Genomic DNA, 17,604 nt, shown 5'->3' with positions numbered 1-17,604 from the left:
AGATATGGTCGTCATTGTCGTTCCCTGCTTGTGAGCTTCTCAGAGCTACCTAAGGGGCCACAGGCTACAAGGACCTTCTGATCAAATTTGTCAAGGCTATTGTTTGGTTCTTAATTCATAAGGATGTAAAGCCTCCATGGGACATTCTATGGAGCACAAAGAAGCAACAAGAGACTTGTGCAACAGCTAATATTTGTATCTGATGATTTTAAATGTTTTCTTTTTCCTGCCAGCCCTGTGAAAACTGGAAGATGGCACAACTGGGTTCATTTATTCCTGTATCAGCTTTGCCTGTACTGTTGGAAAAGCAAATGCCCATTTTGATCTCTCTTTTATCCCTTAAGCATTTGAGTCTGCCAAGTAAAAAACTCATGTCTCTTGTACTACCTGGCAAATAATAACTAATACAACATTATGGAGGATTTTGTGATTGGAAAGGACCCAGTACCCAAGTATTTCTGTTTGGGAGGATAGAAACCACCAATCTGGGATTCTTGGAAATACCAGTGGATCTTCCAAATCTAGTTTGACATAAAACAACTACCTCTGAAACCTTTCTCAGAAGTGTATCGAAGGCGGCCTGAAAATCACTGCAGGTTAAGAGGATAATTTTGTCTGTTCAGATTCTATTGTATTAGACACAAAGTCCTTTACACTCCTCCTATACAGCTTTTTAAAAAACACTGCTGATGCACAGGAAGCCAAGTCACACATATATAAAGCATACTGATAAAATGTGAAAGGTAGGGTTTACTTACACCTACCTGCCAAGTGGCTAGTAGGCAGGAAGCTGCTGTGATGAGGCGATGGGCCAAAAGGATTGGCGGTTGGGTGGGCAGAACCTGTGGATGCAAGGAAAAAATACCGTTGTGTTTTAAACACGCTTGCAGAATGCAGCTTTCTAGGGGTGGTAATATCTCACACTTGTGTAGTGCTTTCACAGCAACACTTGCAGCAGCTCTCAATGGTAGAACAATATCCACATACTGCAAACTGGGGTGGAATGAAGGTGATTGTGGCTTGCCTAAGGCCACCTTATGAGTTTGTAGGTGAGGTGAGATTTGAACCAGAAACTCTCTGGCTTACTACACCTACTAGCATGAGCTCTGGTTGCTGGCACAGGGTTCCATCTTTCATTTTTGATAAGTCCTGAAATCTTTTGGGTGCAGAGAGAATTGATGGAGAAATGATAGATATTCCTGCTAATGTTTTACGCAGTATGGAGAAGGGGAGAGACATTTTGTGAAATCATAACAGTATAGCATTCCTGAGCACAGGTTCGGTTGGGGTGGCATCTGTAAAATGTAGACTTTGGAGGTCCAAACACCAGGTTCAGTCCCACCAGCTGAGCATCTCTCAGTGGCGTGATTTGCCTCTTCTGCTTCACTGGTTGGGAATTCCTACTTGTCTAATTGAATATTACTGGGATTGAGAAATTCCACAACTCTTAATAACATCCTACATATCTGAAAAACTTTAGCCCCCACCCCCCATCAACCAGATGAAAAAAGATACTGATTTTCAGCCTTATTCTTTACTCATTAATCTGCTTTCTGACACAAACTTTGTCATCTCCATTTACAATCAGCTGGGTACTAGAATTCTTTTACAGCCCTCTCTGCTCCCGGAAGGCCATCGTGCAAATCTAGTGGATGTGGCAAAATGCCTCCCAAGATTAAACAGCAAGAAGAACTCCTACAGTTCATACCATATACTCATGCAAAATGCAATTTATAAGAGGCCAAGAGTGATGCTGGACAGATCTTGCATCCATGAATTGGGAATTACCAGTTTGCTTATCATATCTGGGGTGTGAGTGTGCTTAATTTATCACCCTGAGCAAATGAACAGGATGATGGCTCAGGCATTGGTGGAAAAGAGACGGCGTATCTTATACACTCCCAGTCCTTTTGGGAAATGGAGGTAGTTAAAGAGATTTTATTTTGGCATGCCTTTCTGCATAGTATTCTGTTATGTGAAGTAAATATTGACTCCAGAGGAGTAGTGTTGGACTAGCATCCTTTTACCAGCATTGGGCAGAATCTGGTATGCAAATTAAAAAGCATGGATGCATAAATGATAAATGGCCCTCTGTGCTCAATAATCTTTGGCCATTATATGTCTCCTTGTAACTTTATTACCGTATTTTGTATTTATTCTGGTTTGTTCCATCATGATGTTTCTCCATGGGGATTCCCAAAACAATGGCAGCAGCAGTTAAGTGTGATTAAGTAGCAAAAGTCAGGGTTGTATCCAACAAAGTATTTGTATTTGTGCAAGGACTTCCGCTTGCGCAACAGAACTTCACCTTCCCCTCTTCTTGCAATGCCCCCCTTTGGTCTGGAGGCTTCAAGGAATCCCTCAGAACAGATTTGGGGAGTGTGCAGGGGGGGAGGAAAGGGAAGGGAAGTTCCGTAGGATAACTGGAAGCCCTTGTGTGAAATAATAAAATGAAAGCTCTTACAACCAATGATCGTGCCATATGCCAAACCTCTCTCTAAAAATGTTACCTAGCAATTTGGATAAACTAAGTTGGAAGAGGTCCAATGCAGGGCAATTCAAATTTGAATATAGGAGTGAGATTATGATGGACTGCTCTTAGTAGCACTCCAGTGGAAGAGTGGCTGGAGAGAAAGGGACAGGTGAGTGGTAGAGATTTTTTTTCATTTGCAGTTCATTCTAGAATTAGAAACATTTTTTGTTCCTGAGGTAGGCCTAAGCGTGGGTTTACACCTCCAAGTTTGCTACACACTAATGACTGAAGTATCATAAAAACATAAGAAGAGTCCTGTTGGATCAGGCCAATGGTCCATCTACTCCAACATCCTGTTCTCATGGTGGTCAACCAGATGTTCTCGGTAAGGCCACAAGAAGGAACTGAGTGCGACAGCGCTCTCCCAGCTTGTGATCCCAGCAACTACCATTCTGAGGCACACAGTCTCCAACAGTAGAGGTAGCCATAGCCATTGTAGCTAGTAGCCATTGATACTCCACCAACTATCACAGATTAATTACCACATGTATCACATGATTGCAATACAATTCAGTGGAGATACTTTATATAAAAGGCTGAAGCTCAGTGGGAGAGCACTAGCTTTGCATGCAAAAAGTCAGAGGTTCAACCCCTGGCATCTCCAGGTATAGCTGGGAAAGTGTCTTGTCTAAAATCCCAGACAGCAGCATGGTCTAACTTGGTCTGTGGTAGCTTCTTGTGACTGCATGTTTGGTTTAGGGTAATCCAGTACTGAATGAGCAAGTGTTGTACATGCACATGTGAATCAGCCCTAAAGTTTGGAGTTAAAGGAAGAATGAAATGATAGCCAAAATAATTTAGCCCTAATAATCAATGGAGATATCTTGACCCATTTCAGTTGGGGTTCAGGCCTGGTTATGGGACTGAATTGGCTTTGGTTCCCCTGATGGATGACCTTTATTGGGAGAAGAACAGGGAGAGTGAAACCCTGTTATTCTTACTTGATCTCTTGGAGGCTTTTGATATGATTGATCATGGTGTCCTTCTTAGCTGACTTGGTAAGATGGTTATTGGAGGCACTGTTTTACAGTGGTTCCGATCCTATCTCCAGGGTCATTTTCAGAGAATAGCATTGGGTAATTGTCTTTTGGCCTCCTGGCAGTTGTGCTGTAGGGTGCCACAGGGTACCATCTTGTTCCTAATGCTATTTAACATCTATATGAAGCCCTTGGTCATCAGGAGATTTGGGGCGAGGTGTCAACAGTACGCTGATGATACCCAGCTCTATTTCTCCGTAACATTTGAGTTGGGAGAGGCTGTGCAAGCCCTGGACCAGTGCCCGGACTTGGTGGTGGGCTGGATGAGGGCCAGTAAACTGAGTTTGAATCCTAGCAAGACGGAGGCACTGTGGGTTGGTGGTTCCTAAGTTCGAATAATTGTTCAGTTGTCTGTACTCCCTCTGAAAGAGCAGAGGCCCTTTGTCGTTAGAGGCACAGGTGATCTCAGTGGCTAGGAGTGCCTTTTACCAGCTTCGGCTGGTAAGATAGCTATGGCCATTTCTGTACCAGGATAGCCTGACCACTGTTGTCCATGCACTGGTAACCTCCAAGTTGGATTACTTGTAATGTGCTCTGTGTGGGGCTGCCCTTGAGATTGGTCCAGAATCTGCAGCTGGTGTAAAATGCAGCAGCGTGACTGCTCACTGGGGCAGGGTATTGCCAACATGTCACCCTGCTGCTGACAGAATTGCACTGGCTGCCCATTAGCTACTGGGCTAAGTTCTTGTTTTGGTGTACAAAGCCCTATACAGCTTGGGACCAGGATACCTGAAAGATCGTCTTACCCCTTATATACCCAGTTGATCACTGCGCTCTGCAGGTGAGGGCCTCCTGCAGATACCATCTTATCAGGAGGTCTATTCCGCACAACATAGAAAGTGGACCTTTAGTGTAGTGGCACCTACACTTTGGAATTCCCTCCCCTTAAATATTAGACAGGCACCATCTCTGTTATCTTTTTGGCACCTACTGAAGACCTTCCTCTTTCAACAAGCCTATTAAATAGAGACCTTATCCCAGTCTGCGACTGTGTTGGAATTGCATTTTAATATATTTTTAAAGATGTTTTGTTTTAATGTATTTTAATGTCTGTTTTTTTAGTTTCCTGCCCTGGGCTCCTACTGGCTGGGAGATAGATAGACAGATAGATAGACAGATAGATAGACAGACAGACAGACAGATAGAAATTATTTGATTAAATTGCCTTTGATTGTTTCACTTTTGTTTTGGAATGGGAGCAGGATTGCAGATTTTCCAATGGCAAACAGATTTGGAGTCGTATAGACCAACAGCAGCCTCAATTCTCTGCTAGTTCTTATGTAGTCAAAATCGCACAATCCCACACACAAGGGAGGTATCAGCAGGCTTATAGAAGTACAAACATACTTTTAAAAAAACCTTGGGAGGACACTGTTCCCCCAATCCAACAAGGGCTGTGGGTGCTCAATGGGCTCGGAATGCAGATCGTCTGGTGTGTGTTCTGCACACCAGAAGTATGAATGTAATAATTTTCCTCCCCTTCCATGTATAAAAAATGCTGGTATAGGATGCACCTGTAGTCATAATTGCATCTTTTGCATATTCAGTTAATGTGCAAAATGGATACGCACCAAGGGTGGTGTCTGTTACTGGCAAGCATGCAAGCGAAGATTCTAGAGAAGCAGTGTCTCTTTCTGATGTTCCCTGGCATGAGAAATTTTCAGATAATTAAACACCACTGTCTCCTCAGGAGCAAATGGTTTCACAAGTGAAAAAGAGAGCAAGGTTGGTCCTGGCTTGGACAAAGCAAAAGTATGCTGCTAAAGGCCCCCTCAACTTGGAGATGGTCCTGAATACAAGAAGATTGGAGTCATCTGCCGTCGAATACACCAAATTCTCTCCAGTGGCTGCACATCACAGGAGATGATGCACAAGGTGTCTCTTAGGGAACAGTTGTCTTCCATTGTTTTTTCTCCTTTAAGAACCCCTGAGAAGCTTTCTGTAGGAACTTTGGGTTCTTAGGGACACACTGTGAAAGCCACTGGTCTAGTCCCACATAAACCTTGCCACGCAAGAATTGAAAAGTGATCTAGTGAATTGGCTCTAAGCAACCAGAAAACAAGTTAAAGAAATTCCAGAGAGAAAAGCTGCCATGACTAACGGTGTTATCGATAAACACAGCAACTTGCTTGACCGCTTTGTGATGGATGGAGGCTGTCATCTCTCTAACCCTTTAGGATTTCAGAAGGTGCGTAACGGATGGGAGATTTCTTCAAAGGAGACATCTTACAAACTTGGCTACATGGGGCTAATAACAACCACAATTTTTAAAAAGAGAAGAAGAAAAAGAAGAAAACCGTCTGGACAGCACTATATGCTGTCAGGTAGCTATTAAATATGAATGCCAGGCAGCTGAATATCAACCCCAATGCCAGGTGGACCTAAGATAACATGTCTTTTGCAGTAACAAGGCAATGTGGCAGAACCCGCGATTCATACCAACTATACTCCTGTTCAAAACAGTGAAAGGAAAGCTTCAGATACTGTAAAGTAAAAACATTATTCATCCCTATGTAAGAGTTGCAATGTTTGTTCACCCTGCTCTCCTCTGATAGCCAACTTTATTACGATTTACTGTCCAATGGCTCCTGTGATTAACATACTCACAGATGAAGTGGGTTATTTATCTGGGGCTGCAATAAAGGCTTCCATTAATTTGCCTCTTATGCAGTGCAGTCCTACATGCATTTACTCAAAAGTAAGTTCTGCTGTATTAAATGAGGCTTACTCCCTGGCAAGAGTGTTTAGAGTTGAAGCCTTAATAAATCTCTTTCTGACACATACGCACACACCATCCAAATCCTATATACAGAGAACTAATTTTGCCATTTCTGCCAAAACACCCCAATTGCAGAACTCTCTCACTGGAGATACAGTTGGCCCCCTCTGGATTGTCTTACTGTTGTCATCTGAAAGTGCAGTTATTCATTCAAGCTTTTAGGGGGGAAAACATATGCCATAGATGATATTCAGAATACATCACCATAATGTCTGCTGCATAATGTGTTGCTGCATGCTGCCCCGCAATTGTCAGATGAAGAAAGGTTGAGAAACAAAATGATGACAATTTGTGGAGAAGTATTTAGATTTATAACAAAGCAAAGGATTCAGCTAACGTGGATTCTCGCAGGCCAGTTGCGTGATTGGGCATTTCAGCCCGAAGGCGTCATCTGTTCACATCAGGCTAACCGTTGTAAGAGGAAGAAATCTTGCTGGCAAAGTTTCCTGTTCCATGCACAGTAACGGTAATTCTGCACACAATCAAGGGAAGGGGAGGGAGGAAGAGGCTATCACGAATGTTTATGTTCATACTTATCCAACACTCTGTCCCTCCTCACCTGTGGTAGAAAAAAGTGGCCGGGCAAGATCTTGAGGATAATGGAACCCGGGGAACACACCGGGGGCAGGCGGTCTGCTGAACAGGTCAAGTTTCCCACCTATTTCTAGCTTGTGGGGATCCAGTTGCATTTGCTGTCAAAGGATACAAAAAAAATCTCATTATACATTTTCCTTTTCTTTACTAGAGTGAAAAGGGGAGGGGGGTGGAGAAAAGCACTGCCAGTAAAAGGGCTCATGCTTCACGCCTGCGTTAGCACCGCCAGGGAGAGGTAGCCAGAGTGATGGCAGCATCTGTGGTCACATACTGTGAGTCATGCTCTGACAGCAGTCTCTAGGAGGCCATTTCACTCCACAGCTTCTCAGCTGCCTGCCTGCCTCCTCCTCCATGAATAAGGTCTGAAATGAGCTCTTAGCCTCATGGTGTTAACTCAGCAGGAGAATGCAATGTGATAGGCCGAGTGAGCCCGTGTGCCCCTTAGATCAGTCTGCAGCCTCACCCAGACACAAAATATTCCATAGGCTGAAAGCTGCAGACAGAACTAACCCTCAAAAGAGTTGGATGACGAGAGTCACATGCTCGGTTGCTTCAGTTCATGGAAGGAGAGAGGGAGAGAGATGAAAAAAGACAGCGGCTTGTGGAGACTATCCCTTTCCTGGGGCAAAGAAAGTGAAAAATGAAAGACTCATGGAAAAGGAAGAGGATATGGAAAGAACCAGCTACCTGCGTTCAAAGTGCTTCACAGACCCATTCATATCAATATGCTTTGAGGATGGAGCTTCCTTTCACATGCTGTACAAACTAGCTTATAATGAAGCGTGCGTGGAAAGGAACAGTGCCCATTTGTTAGGAGGACACTCAAGTGTATCTGTGGAGGTTAAGCAGGTGTCATAGTTTCCTCGCAAAGGATGAAAGCTATAAATGATCTATGTAAGGCTGGCATATATACCGTGACCACAGAGGGCAACTAATGGAATAAATAAACTTTGCAGGAGCAGAAAGGGTGCTACCAAAAGGAGCAGTCGAATTTCTCCCTCCCTCCCCTGGAAATGTGTAGGACAGGGTTACGCACTGTGGTGCCCTTCAGATGGTGCTAGACTCCAACTTCCATCAACCCCAGCCAGCATGACCGGTGGTTAAGGGATGATGGGAATTTTAGACCAGCTTCTGGAGGACACCACACTGGCTACCCCTGGTGTAAGAAAGCAAAAAGCATTATTTTGCACTTTGATTTCCCCCACGCCATTGGCTGCTGTTTTTGACATCTGCTGCACGTCATCTGTAATGTCTAGTTCCACCCAGACTGTCAAGCAAAATTACGTTTGATACTATGAACAATCTTACACAAAAACAGAGCAATAAGGCATCTACTATTAAAGAGTCTCAAGTAGAGGTCTTGCTCAGGCCAGCCATCTAAGAGCCTGCAGATACCAGGAAGTCAAACACTGCTGCCTCAACCATGCAAAGGCCGGCACTAAGTTAAGGCCTTGGCTGTTGAACATATTAGCACTCCCTTGGTATAAAAAAACTAGTATGCTTTAATGACTCCAGTCTGTCTGAAAAGCAGGCAATATTGAAGCATGGAAGATTGTTAGAAAGCCAGATTGAGCCTTTCTAGCCTTGTTAATTGTTAACAAAGTGTGTTTCTCTCAAATTGTTTCTGCTTAAAAATAATGGTATACTCACTGAACCTGATAATGTGTGCAGTCCAGCTCCATTAAAATGAGGCGATACTTGCCACTGGTACAATATGTTGTGGACTGACCATATTTCTGCTTCTCCCCCCCCCACCTCTAGTTATTCAGCAATGGTAGTAAATACCCATGACAGATTAATGAGCAAGACACAAAGCAGCTGTGGTGATGGTTATGGAGAGAGGGGCATAAAAACAACTCATTTGGCTCTAAACATCTTATTCAACCCTTCTAGGATTCTGTGGTTCTGCAGTTCCTAAATATCTGTGCGTTGATCAGCAGCTACCAAAGAACTTCTACAGAAATTAACTGACCACAGAACGTTAAGTATTCTAATCTATGGTTGCTGCTAAGCTAAGATTTTGACGCCCAGGTAGTTTCTGTGGCTGACTTGTTATTTGTTTCCCTAGAGGTCAAGAACTTCCTCTTAACTTCTCCTACTGATGGACTTGCACCATTTTCAGGGATGCCACCACTGCCCCAATATATCACTCCCCCCAAGAGCTTCATCAAAATTCTGCAACACTGTAGTCTATAGCTTTGATTGTGCTTATTTTATTAGTGCATATTGCAAAATCGGTTCCAGCTAGCGTACTTTGGGTCTCTCTCCTTGTGGAATTTAACGGCAGTCCTCAGGAAAGATGCCCAGAAGTGACTCTTACATCACTGAGAACACTTAAGTGGCTTGAAAACTGTGACCTCTGGAATCTTCCTAGTGCATGATTCTGAGGGTTTTAGACAAATTGCTTGGGCACAGGGAACCAGCTATTCCTAACATTCTTACTCTCCAGTTCCACAGACCCCCTCCATCCCTCCCCTCCACACAATACCGCAAAAGAAAACCCCCAAGCACCTCTGACACAATGACTGTCATTCTACTCGCCTGCTCTATGTTTTGTAAAATGTCCTTCACCGTACCGCTCATTTCACTCTGAACAGGATAACACTCCATATTCCACAGGAGGTACTAGTGCAGAAGGGAAATGATATTAAACACGAGTGTTTTGTACGCCCCCACCATCCCCACAAGCCTCCCAGCTGGTCTTCTCCTTTGGGTTGCATATTTTATACCTTTGACTTGTTTTGCTACCAGTCTGCCCTGCCCACCAGACAAGCACAACCGTTTATTGCTCTATGACAGATGTTAAAAGATAGAAAGGCTTAATTCTACGCCTTACAAACAAAAGCAACACCGCGAGATGCTACTTATTTATCAGGGGGTGGTAGCGGGAATGTAGCCTGTAAGCCGAAATGCTCATCTCTGAATAAATATGCACATTTACCTTTATCTTCTGCTGGTGGTGGTAGATCTGCCAAGCAATCTGTACGTGAACAGCACACCACTTGCCAGGCTTCTGCAAACAAATGTTTTAAAAAATGGAGATAAAACTTAAAATATCGGCAACCTGCAGTCAAAACTCTTGACAATACTTAGCTCTCAAAATGAAACTAGTCGTTCACACTGCTGGATACTGAAACAAGCAGGCTTATGTTTTATAATTTAGAAATGTGCAGTGTTAATTATTTTCATGTGAGGGAAGATCATTTTAACAAATTCCTTCTTTGCACAGCTAGGAGAGGACATCATGTGACACAATTCCACCCTGTGTTTTAAAGATCTGTTACTGAACCCTACTCAGGATGACAGCAGGTGTGTTGTGGGTGCAAGAGTGGCATCTGCAGGAAGCAGGGCCTATTTTTGTTGTCTCCTCTATGAGGTTCATTTGCCCTGATAATTTTGTTTTGGCAGGCCTTTGAGAATGGGGCTCCTGCTTACGGCTCAGAAGTGAAGGTCAATCACGCCTATTGCTGAGTTGTTGAGTGCTGAGTTGTTTTGGATTTCATTGGTTGCATAGTTTTTAATAAACTGTACTTTTAAAATGTTTTGCAAATTAGATAATGGTGGAACAGTATGAAAACCATGCTTTTTTTTACATTAAGTTCTGTTTAAATGAAATACTGCTTTATTGTATTTTAATGTTGTTTCTTACCTGGGATTTTTTGTTTTGGAGTAATAAAGACTGGGTTATAAGTATTTTAATGGGATTGTCTTAGTGTATATTTTAATTATGGTGTATTTTTTAATCTGTATTTTAAGAATTTTGTGCAATTGGTTTTTATGTTTTGTAAACTGCTTAGAAGCCATCTGGGCATTATATGGCACATAAATTAAACAACAACTATAACAACATGAGCCCTTCTGGAACAGGCCAGAGGTTAATCTAGTCCAGTGGTTCCCAAACGTTTTCCTCCATGGAGTACTTGAAATTTGCTCAGGGTCTTGATGGACCATTTAATGATTTTTCTGCCTAATGCAGCAATTGTAATGCACTGTGCTAGATGCTGCATGAGTTTTAATTGTATTTTTACCGCTTCTTTTATTCCTTATATTGTAATTTATTGTTACAACTTGCATTCCATTAAACCCAAACTGTAGTACAATATAAGAAATAAAAGAAACAATAGAAAAACCACTTAAAATCAATAGGAATATTTAATTTGGACATGCTGCGGACCACCTGAATGAAGCTTGTGGACCACTGGTAGTCCATGGACCACAGTTTGGGAACTCCTGATCTAGTCCACTATCCTATTCCCCACAGTGGCCCATAGGTAGGGCATCTTGTCAGTCTTGCTCCCCACCTTCCTTGGAACTGGCACTCAGAGGCACATAGTCTCTGAACGGAGGTTCCACACAGCCATTATGACTAATAGCTTTCTCTTCCTCACCTCCTGCAGATAATCCCTTTATTAGTAAGGGCAAAAGCATGAATAGGCCTGATAAATACATAAAATAAACATATAAATAAGAAAATGGAGTTGAGAGAGGCCCTGGGCTCCTACTGGGAGGAAGGGCAGGATATAAATCTTATAAATCAAATAAATAAATATATTCTTCCCACAATCCAAAGGATTGCACATGTGTTGGTTTTTTATCCTTAATTCATGAATGGGAAGCTTCTTTTGGATTGCAGGCTCTAAGAAGAAATGTGTGTGATTGAAATTATGCAAATTTATTTAGCACTGCAATGCAATTGCTTCGTTTGCATAATTTATGCAGGTAGCAGAATCTTGCTTTTCCTAGGTTAAAATTTGGGCTACCTTGGAAAGCAGAAAGCGAATGCAAGGTATGAAACAATATTATTTAATTTACTTCAAAAGAAGTGTCAAGATAAACTTACATCACATACATGTAAATTTTTACATTTATACATTTTAAGAAAAGGTAGATTTTTTAAAAAATCCCTGACAAACCTTACTTACTCGTACTGGAGCCCGATAGGGGTCAGACACCTAAGAAAAATAATGGAAAAACAGATCAGCCTTGAAAATTGGCCCATACAGAGGGAAAGAATTTAATTCAAGAGAAGAGATGACAATAAGCAGAGAAAATAAAGCAGGAAAAGAGTTACTTTATCACACAGGAAACCTCCCTTTACTACACTGCATCAAGTTAGGAAATGGCAAAGGGTGTCTTGCTGTCTTAGCACTAATGAAAACATGGCTTTGCAAAAGCTGATAGCATGCAAATTCTCGCAAGTTCAAAGTAAGTGACCTGCAAGGCATCCAACCTGCATTAAAGTTTGTATGACAACATCAGTGGACTACCTATTCAGTGTGAGAAAAGCAGGACTCAAAACACATAAGCCTCAGGAATTTAATAAAGATTCAGGTCTACTAACAGATGATCCATTTGTTCTCCGTTTCTTTTCAAAAACAACAATACAAGCAAGTATTAAGTTTACATAACAGTAATATTATACCATTTCTAATATTTGTATTCCAGAAAAAATGGCAGACTGGGAAACAACAGTGCAGCCACAAATTGTGTAATTTTTTCCTCTTTTTCTACAGGAAAAAATAAATCATGTTTAGCTTTACGATGGCCAAACTTTTAGTAAGAATCAGACAAAGAGAGAAGTTATACATACTATACGTACCCCTGGTGTCTTTTGCAGAAGAGTGTGGTGTACTGCACCAGGCCTACTTGCTACATCAATCGGATTTGAAGTCTACAATGAAGGGAAAAAAATAGATGTTCTAGTGTGACAGAAATGCTTTGATGCAGCCCTAGTAAAGGGTAAGGCTTGTACCACATGGCAACATATGGGAGTTTAAATTGTTTTTGTAAGAAGGGTTTCAGTTTAGGTGTTCAACTGATTGGACTCCCTCTGAGAACTCAGGCGTGAAGTTTGGTGTTCCTGGACCTGGCCTTTGACCTGGATTTTTAGGCCTCAGTTGTAGCCAGGAGCACAAGTAAGATTGGTATGCCAGCTGTGTCCCTTTCTGGAAACTTCCAATCTGGCTGCAGTGATCCATGCCTTAAGTCACATCTAGTTTTGATTATCATAACATGCTGTATGTGTGGCTGCCTCTGAAGATGTTTGGAAACTTCAACTGGTTCTGCTTGTGGGGGGATGTAGGACTCATGTTGCTCCCCTTTGGTACTGTGGCCACCTATTTGTTTCTCAGCCCGATTCAAAGTTTTCATGACCAGGTTACCTGAAGGCTCACCTTCCTCCGTACCACACAACTGAGCCTGAGAGCTGAGATCTTTCACAGAGGCCATTCTTCCTGTCCTTTCAGCTATTTATAAGGTGACTGCATGCAAGGGGACCTTTTCTTTGGTGGCCTCTACAACTTCTGAAACTCCTTCCCCCGGGGGATTTATGTGGCTCCTTCATTGCTTGCGTTTAGGAGGGCAGTTAAAACTTTTTAATTAGGGTGTTGAGCTCTCCTTGATATTTTGTTTGCTGTGAGTTTTGCCTCATTAAAAGGAGATGAGAGTGTGTGTGGTCTGGTGAGCATTCCTGGTTGTCCCTCTTCCTGGCAATTGTGCTGCCCCTGAAAATTGCACCCCAGGCCAACCTCCTCCCCCATTATTCTGTGATTTCTGATTGTACTGCTTCTTCACAGATTTATAGACTGTATTTTATGTAGGGTTTTTTTTTTTAAAATCAAACCTCTAAATAATAGCCTCCATAAACCTATCACTTTGTTTCCGCTAAAAAATTAATAAAGGAAATCAACAAGATGGTGAATGGATGTATGAACACAATGATGAATTTCACACATTCCACACAGTGCTTAAACAAGCCCTGAGGTTAGACATCCAACTTGGTATGATCAGGCTCAAGAGAGCCCTATCTTGGCTTGTTGGAGGGAATGGGCTCAGAGCCAGCAATCCTCCTTCTCCTTCCCATGGCACCGCACCTGTTGTTCTCCAAGATGAGTGCAGAAAGTTTAGCTAATTCCCTAGCGAGACATTTAACCAACAACACAGGCCAAATTACTGTCAGATTTCAAACAAGGAGGCTTTAGGAGCAACCTGCGAACATACTTCTGTAACTTAAGCCTGACAGGTCGAGGATGGTTTTAAAAGGTGAAAGAAAGAACAAAAGGACAAATGAAGGAATCTTGAGTTGTGTGTGCAAAGGGGAGAAGGGGGGGGAGATTTCCCTGCGAGCAGACAGGCTGTCAGGCCCCTTTTGTGAACTGATGGGTAGGGAGGCAAAATAACAGCTATGATGCATTTTAAGGTCATATCACATTAATAGCGTGAGTGATAAGAGTGCCCTTTGGTCCTTCTGTCCCCCTGAAGACAGATGGAAATGCTTCCTTCGGCAAAGTAAATGGAATACTTTTGACCTTTTCAAGTTCTTAGCCCATGAGAAATGGCCTTTGGGAAAGTAGCTAAGAGTTTGCAGTCAGGATGGATTCATGTGGTGGGGATTTACATATGAGGCCTCCGGGAAGTGACATGAGAAGTGGGGAGGGAAACAAAAACAAACTCTTTGCTTCACAGGGCAAGGAGGACAGAATTCATTATGCCATGGCCAGCCACTGAATGCGTCTGTCATGATGATCTAGGGCTTAAGGCAGCCACATGGGAGGAAGAGGAAAGTTTAAGAAGAAAAAAGGTTAGGATGATTTGTGTGGATTTCAGCTTTTATCTTTTCTCCAAGGAGATGAATCATTACTACAGCAAGTTAGAGATAATTTAGGTGCATCCACATGCTCCCAATTCAGCCAAGTATAGCAACACAATGCTGTAAATGTTAGGAACTGTTTTTCTCATGGGGAAGGTTCATGTGTAGTTCGAGAAGACTGTTGCTATGCATCTCTTGTACACACAGTACAGAAGGTGTGAGGAACTTTTGGCCCAAGAGCTAAGAGTCTCTGACCTTTGGGACTTGCCCTTCACTGCCCTACTCTGTGCCTTCCTACAGTGCTTTTGCCAAGCTGGAACATGTCCTTGAACTGTGATAATGCCTTTTGCTTTTTTGGATGGATGGAGAGGGGCATCTGAGCGTTTGTGTGCTCTTTTGACTTTTGCATGGCTGGAATGCAGCCTACTGTACAAAGACAAGAGTCACATTTGTTGCTCAGTTTACTTTTGGCCCTACCCACACCCCCTAGAAGAGTGCCCATGAGGAAATGTGGCCTCCAACTGAAAAGGGTTCCCCATTCCTAGGTTACAGAAATGCTCAAAAGGAAATCAGCCATTTATCACTGGCCGTATGTTTGCCTTGTATTTGAGGAGTCGAACGTGGCAACAAACTGGCCCATATCCAACAAATTATTTCAGTGGAGTGAAAATGCTGGAATTTATTAGCCCTGGATCTTTTATCACAGATCAAATGCTTTCAGGGTTGATTCAGGTTGGGGTGGGAGGTGCTTGTAACAAACCAGCATGACTTGTTTCTGTGAACCCAGTTTGAAGTGGTGTATGATAAGCAGCCATGCTATTTTTGCACATAAATGCTCTCTGAAGGACTTGACACAGGGCAAGGGTATACACAGCCAGTTGCCTCACACTGATTCAAACTCAGTTGGTAAGAAGTAGGGATGGGGAACAGTCAAACTACTTGAGGGGAAAAAAAGCCCTAAAAGCCTGTGAGAGTTTATTTAAGAACAACTGCATCTCAACTTTCTGATTCAAAATTGAACCACCTAAGGCGTCAAAGATACATTAAAAAGAACAAGCATAAAAACAATTATCAGACGCAGCAGTGGTTGTCTCAGACCAATTTTGTGAGGTGTGAAGGTGGAGGTTTCCAAATATTGGCTTAAATGAAATTGCAGGACTTCCCTAAATCCACACCATGTTGCTGGTGAGCGAGTGTGCATTTAAGGGTGTAATCAAGCAGAAAATGGCAACCTGGAGCAAAGAAACCATGAATATTTGAACCACAGTTCCCCAATATTTTCTGTTCATGACGAAAGCAAAACATTTAAAGCTGGTTCTGCAGCAGCATTTTGTTAACCATGGGACAATCTGATCAGATTTCTGGAGCAGTACATCTCTGCAAATATATAATCAGTGCATTCCCATGAACCTCTCATGCCAAGGAATCCAGCCACAGTTTACGGGATTGTCTCTTAATGAATTACACTGATGGGCTTCTTTGCATAAAACCAACTATTATAGAGTTGTTTTATACATCACAGAGAATGAGGTGGTAGGAGGACTGGATAAAGTCTTTGCAGGCCCTATGCACTCTCATAATTGTACCCCCCCCAAGATAGATCTATAGATAAATATTTACATTGTATAGGTCCTGTCATCATAGGTGTGATATGCATGAGAATACTGTACAACTATTTTTGTTTGCACTAACTCTCAACTGAGAATGAGTGTTTGGAAAAAATTAGATTGGACTATGTAATTTGTGATACTGCTAACAAAAACACCTGTAAATTTATTGTTTAATTTACATTTATTATATTATATTATACCTGTATGTTGCTTGTTGAGTAAAGATTAAGTAAACTGCTAAATCAAACAATAATTTGCTTTAATGGAATTGCATTTTTGGGGTAGGCCCCCAACTTTTTCGTAGGCCCTTGGGAGTTTCACAGGCCCTAGGCACTGTGCCTATTGTCCCTAAAGGAAATCCAATTCTGGGTGGTAGAACATATGTGCTCCCAGGTCCTGAGGGCACTGGGAGACTGCCTGAGAACTTTATGTATGCCTATATCTCCAACATTGGAGGCATTCAAGAGGCAGCTAGACAGTCACCTGTCCAGTATGCTTTAACTTGGATTCCTGCGCTGAGTAGGGAGTTGGACTCAATGGCCTTATAGGCCCCTTCCCACTCTACTATGCTATGATTCCATGCTGCCTTCAGTTCTACGATGGAAGAAAGGCGGGATATAAATGTATTAAAATAAACAATCTCTGGACCACACCACTGTACTTGCAGTCCTATTTTTGAATGCTCCTGCACTGAAAAAGACAAACGTACTTGTAATGTTTTCTAAAAGGTCAATTTTTTACTAGACTGCTTCCTACTATGCTAGTTTTTGTTCATTCCCCACCTGCAATCTGAAGTGTACACAGTCCGTCCTACTACTTTATTCCTCTGCATTTGTAGATGAAACCATGGTCTCATAAGATCTGGCTACTTGAACTGGCTGAAAAAGGCCTCAGGTGGTGTTTCCTTTTTATTTAATTTTTTTTGCTTGATGGTAGAACACCTACTTTGCACACAGAAACTCCCAGGTTCAATCCCTAGCCATATTTTTGTTTTAAAAAAAATATTAGGTAGCAGGTGATGGGAAAGATCCTCTACCTGAGTCCCTGGAAGAGCTGCTGCCAGTCAGAATTGATAATACTAGATAGGCAAACAGCCTGGCCTGGTATCAAGCAGCTTCCCTCTGTTCCTATAAATTAACATTCCTGTTTTGCTACAGCTTTTAATGGTGGTAGAGTTCATGGCTTGCATATGTGCAAGGTCTCGGGTTCAACCTCCCATAATCTACACTTATAAGAACTCTACATCCCTGCCCAGCAACTGTGCTCCTCAGACGGGGTGTTTAGATGGGGCATTGCTGACATAACTATATTCCTCAGAGGTGTGCTTAGTTTGTACTAGAAACTGGGCTTTTAGTGTTGCAGCTCGAGCCCTCTGAAATCAGTTACTAGCTGAAATTAGACAGGTGCCCAGTCTCTACTGAAGTTGTTTAAGAAGGCTGTCCCTGTGGTATGACAGTGTTTTA

The 17,604-nt window shown here is 42.3% G+C and overlaps 1 protein-coding gene across 27 annotated transcripts in view; it reads right to left on the bottom strand.

Moving 5' to 3' along the window:
* The window catches only part of FBRSL1 (fibrosin like 1), a 999,197-nt gene that overhangs the window by 10,850 nt on the left and 970,743 nt on the right, over positions 1-17,604 (bottom strand). For 17 of the 27 annotated variants that reach the window (XM_061603171.1, XM_061603169.1, XM_061603170.1 and 14 more), the window contains 6 exons: positions 12,543-12,614; positions 11,857-11,895; positions 9,885-9,956; positions 9,485-9,568; positions 6,909-7,041; positions 759-842 (listed from right to left, as the gene is read on the bottom strand). In XM_061603171.1, the coding sequence (XP_061459155.1) occupies positions 759-842; positions 6,909-7,041; positions 9,485-9,568; positions 9,885-9,956; positions 11,857-11,895; positions 12,543-12,614 (484 nt within the window). The remainder of the gene's footprint in view (positions 1-758; positions 843-6,908; positions 7,042-9,484; positions 9,569-9,884; positions 9,957-11,856; positions 11,896-12,542; positions 12,615-17,604) is intronic. The other 10 variants (XM_061603167.1, XM_061603180.1, XM_061603181.1 and 7 more) reach the window with 6 other exon arrangements.

Source organism: Rhineura floridana, chromosome 19 (genome assembly GCF_030035675.1).
Source record: "Rhineura floridana isolate rRhiFlo1 chromosome 19, rRhiFlo1.hap2, whole genome shotgun sequence".
NCBI lineage: Eukaryota > Metazoa > Chordata > Lepidosauria > Squamata > Rhineuridae > Rhineura > Rhineura floridana.
Note: the sequence above shows the minus strand (reverse complement) of the source record. Positions and strands in the feature narration are given on the sequence as shown.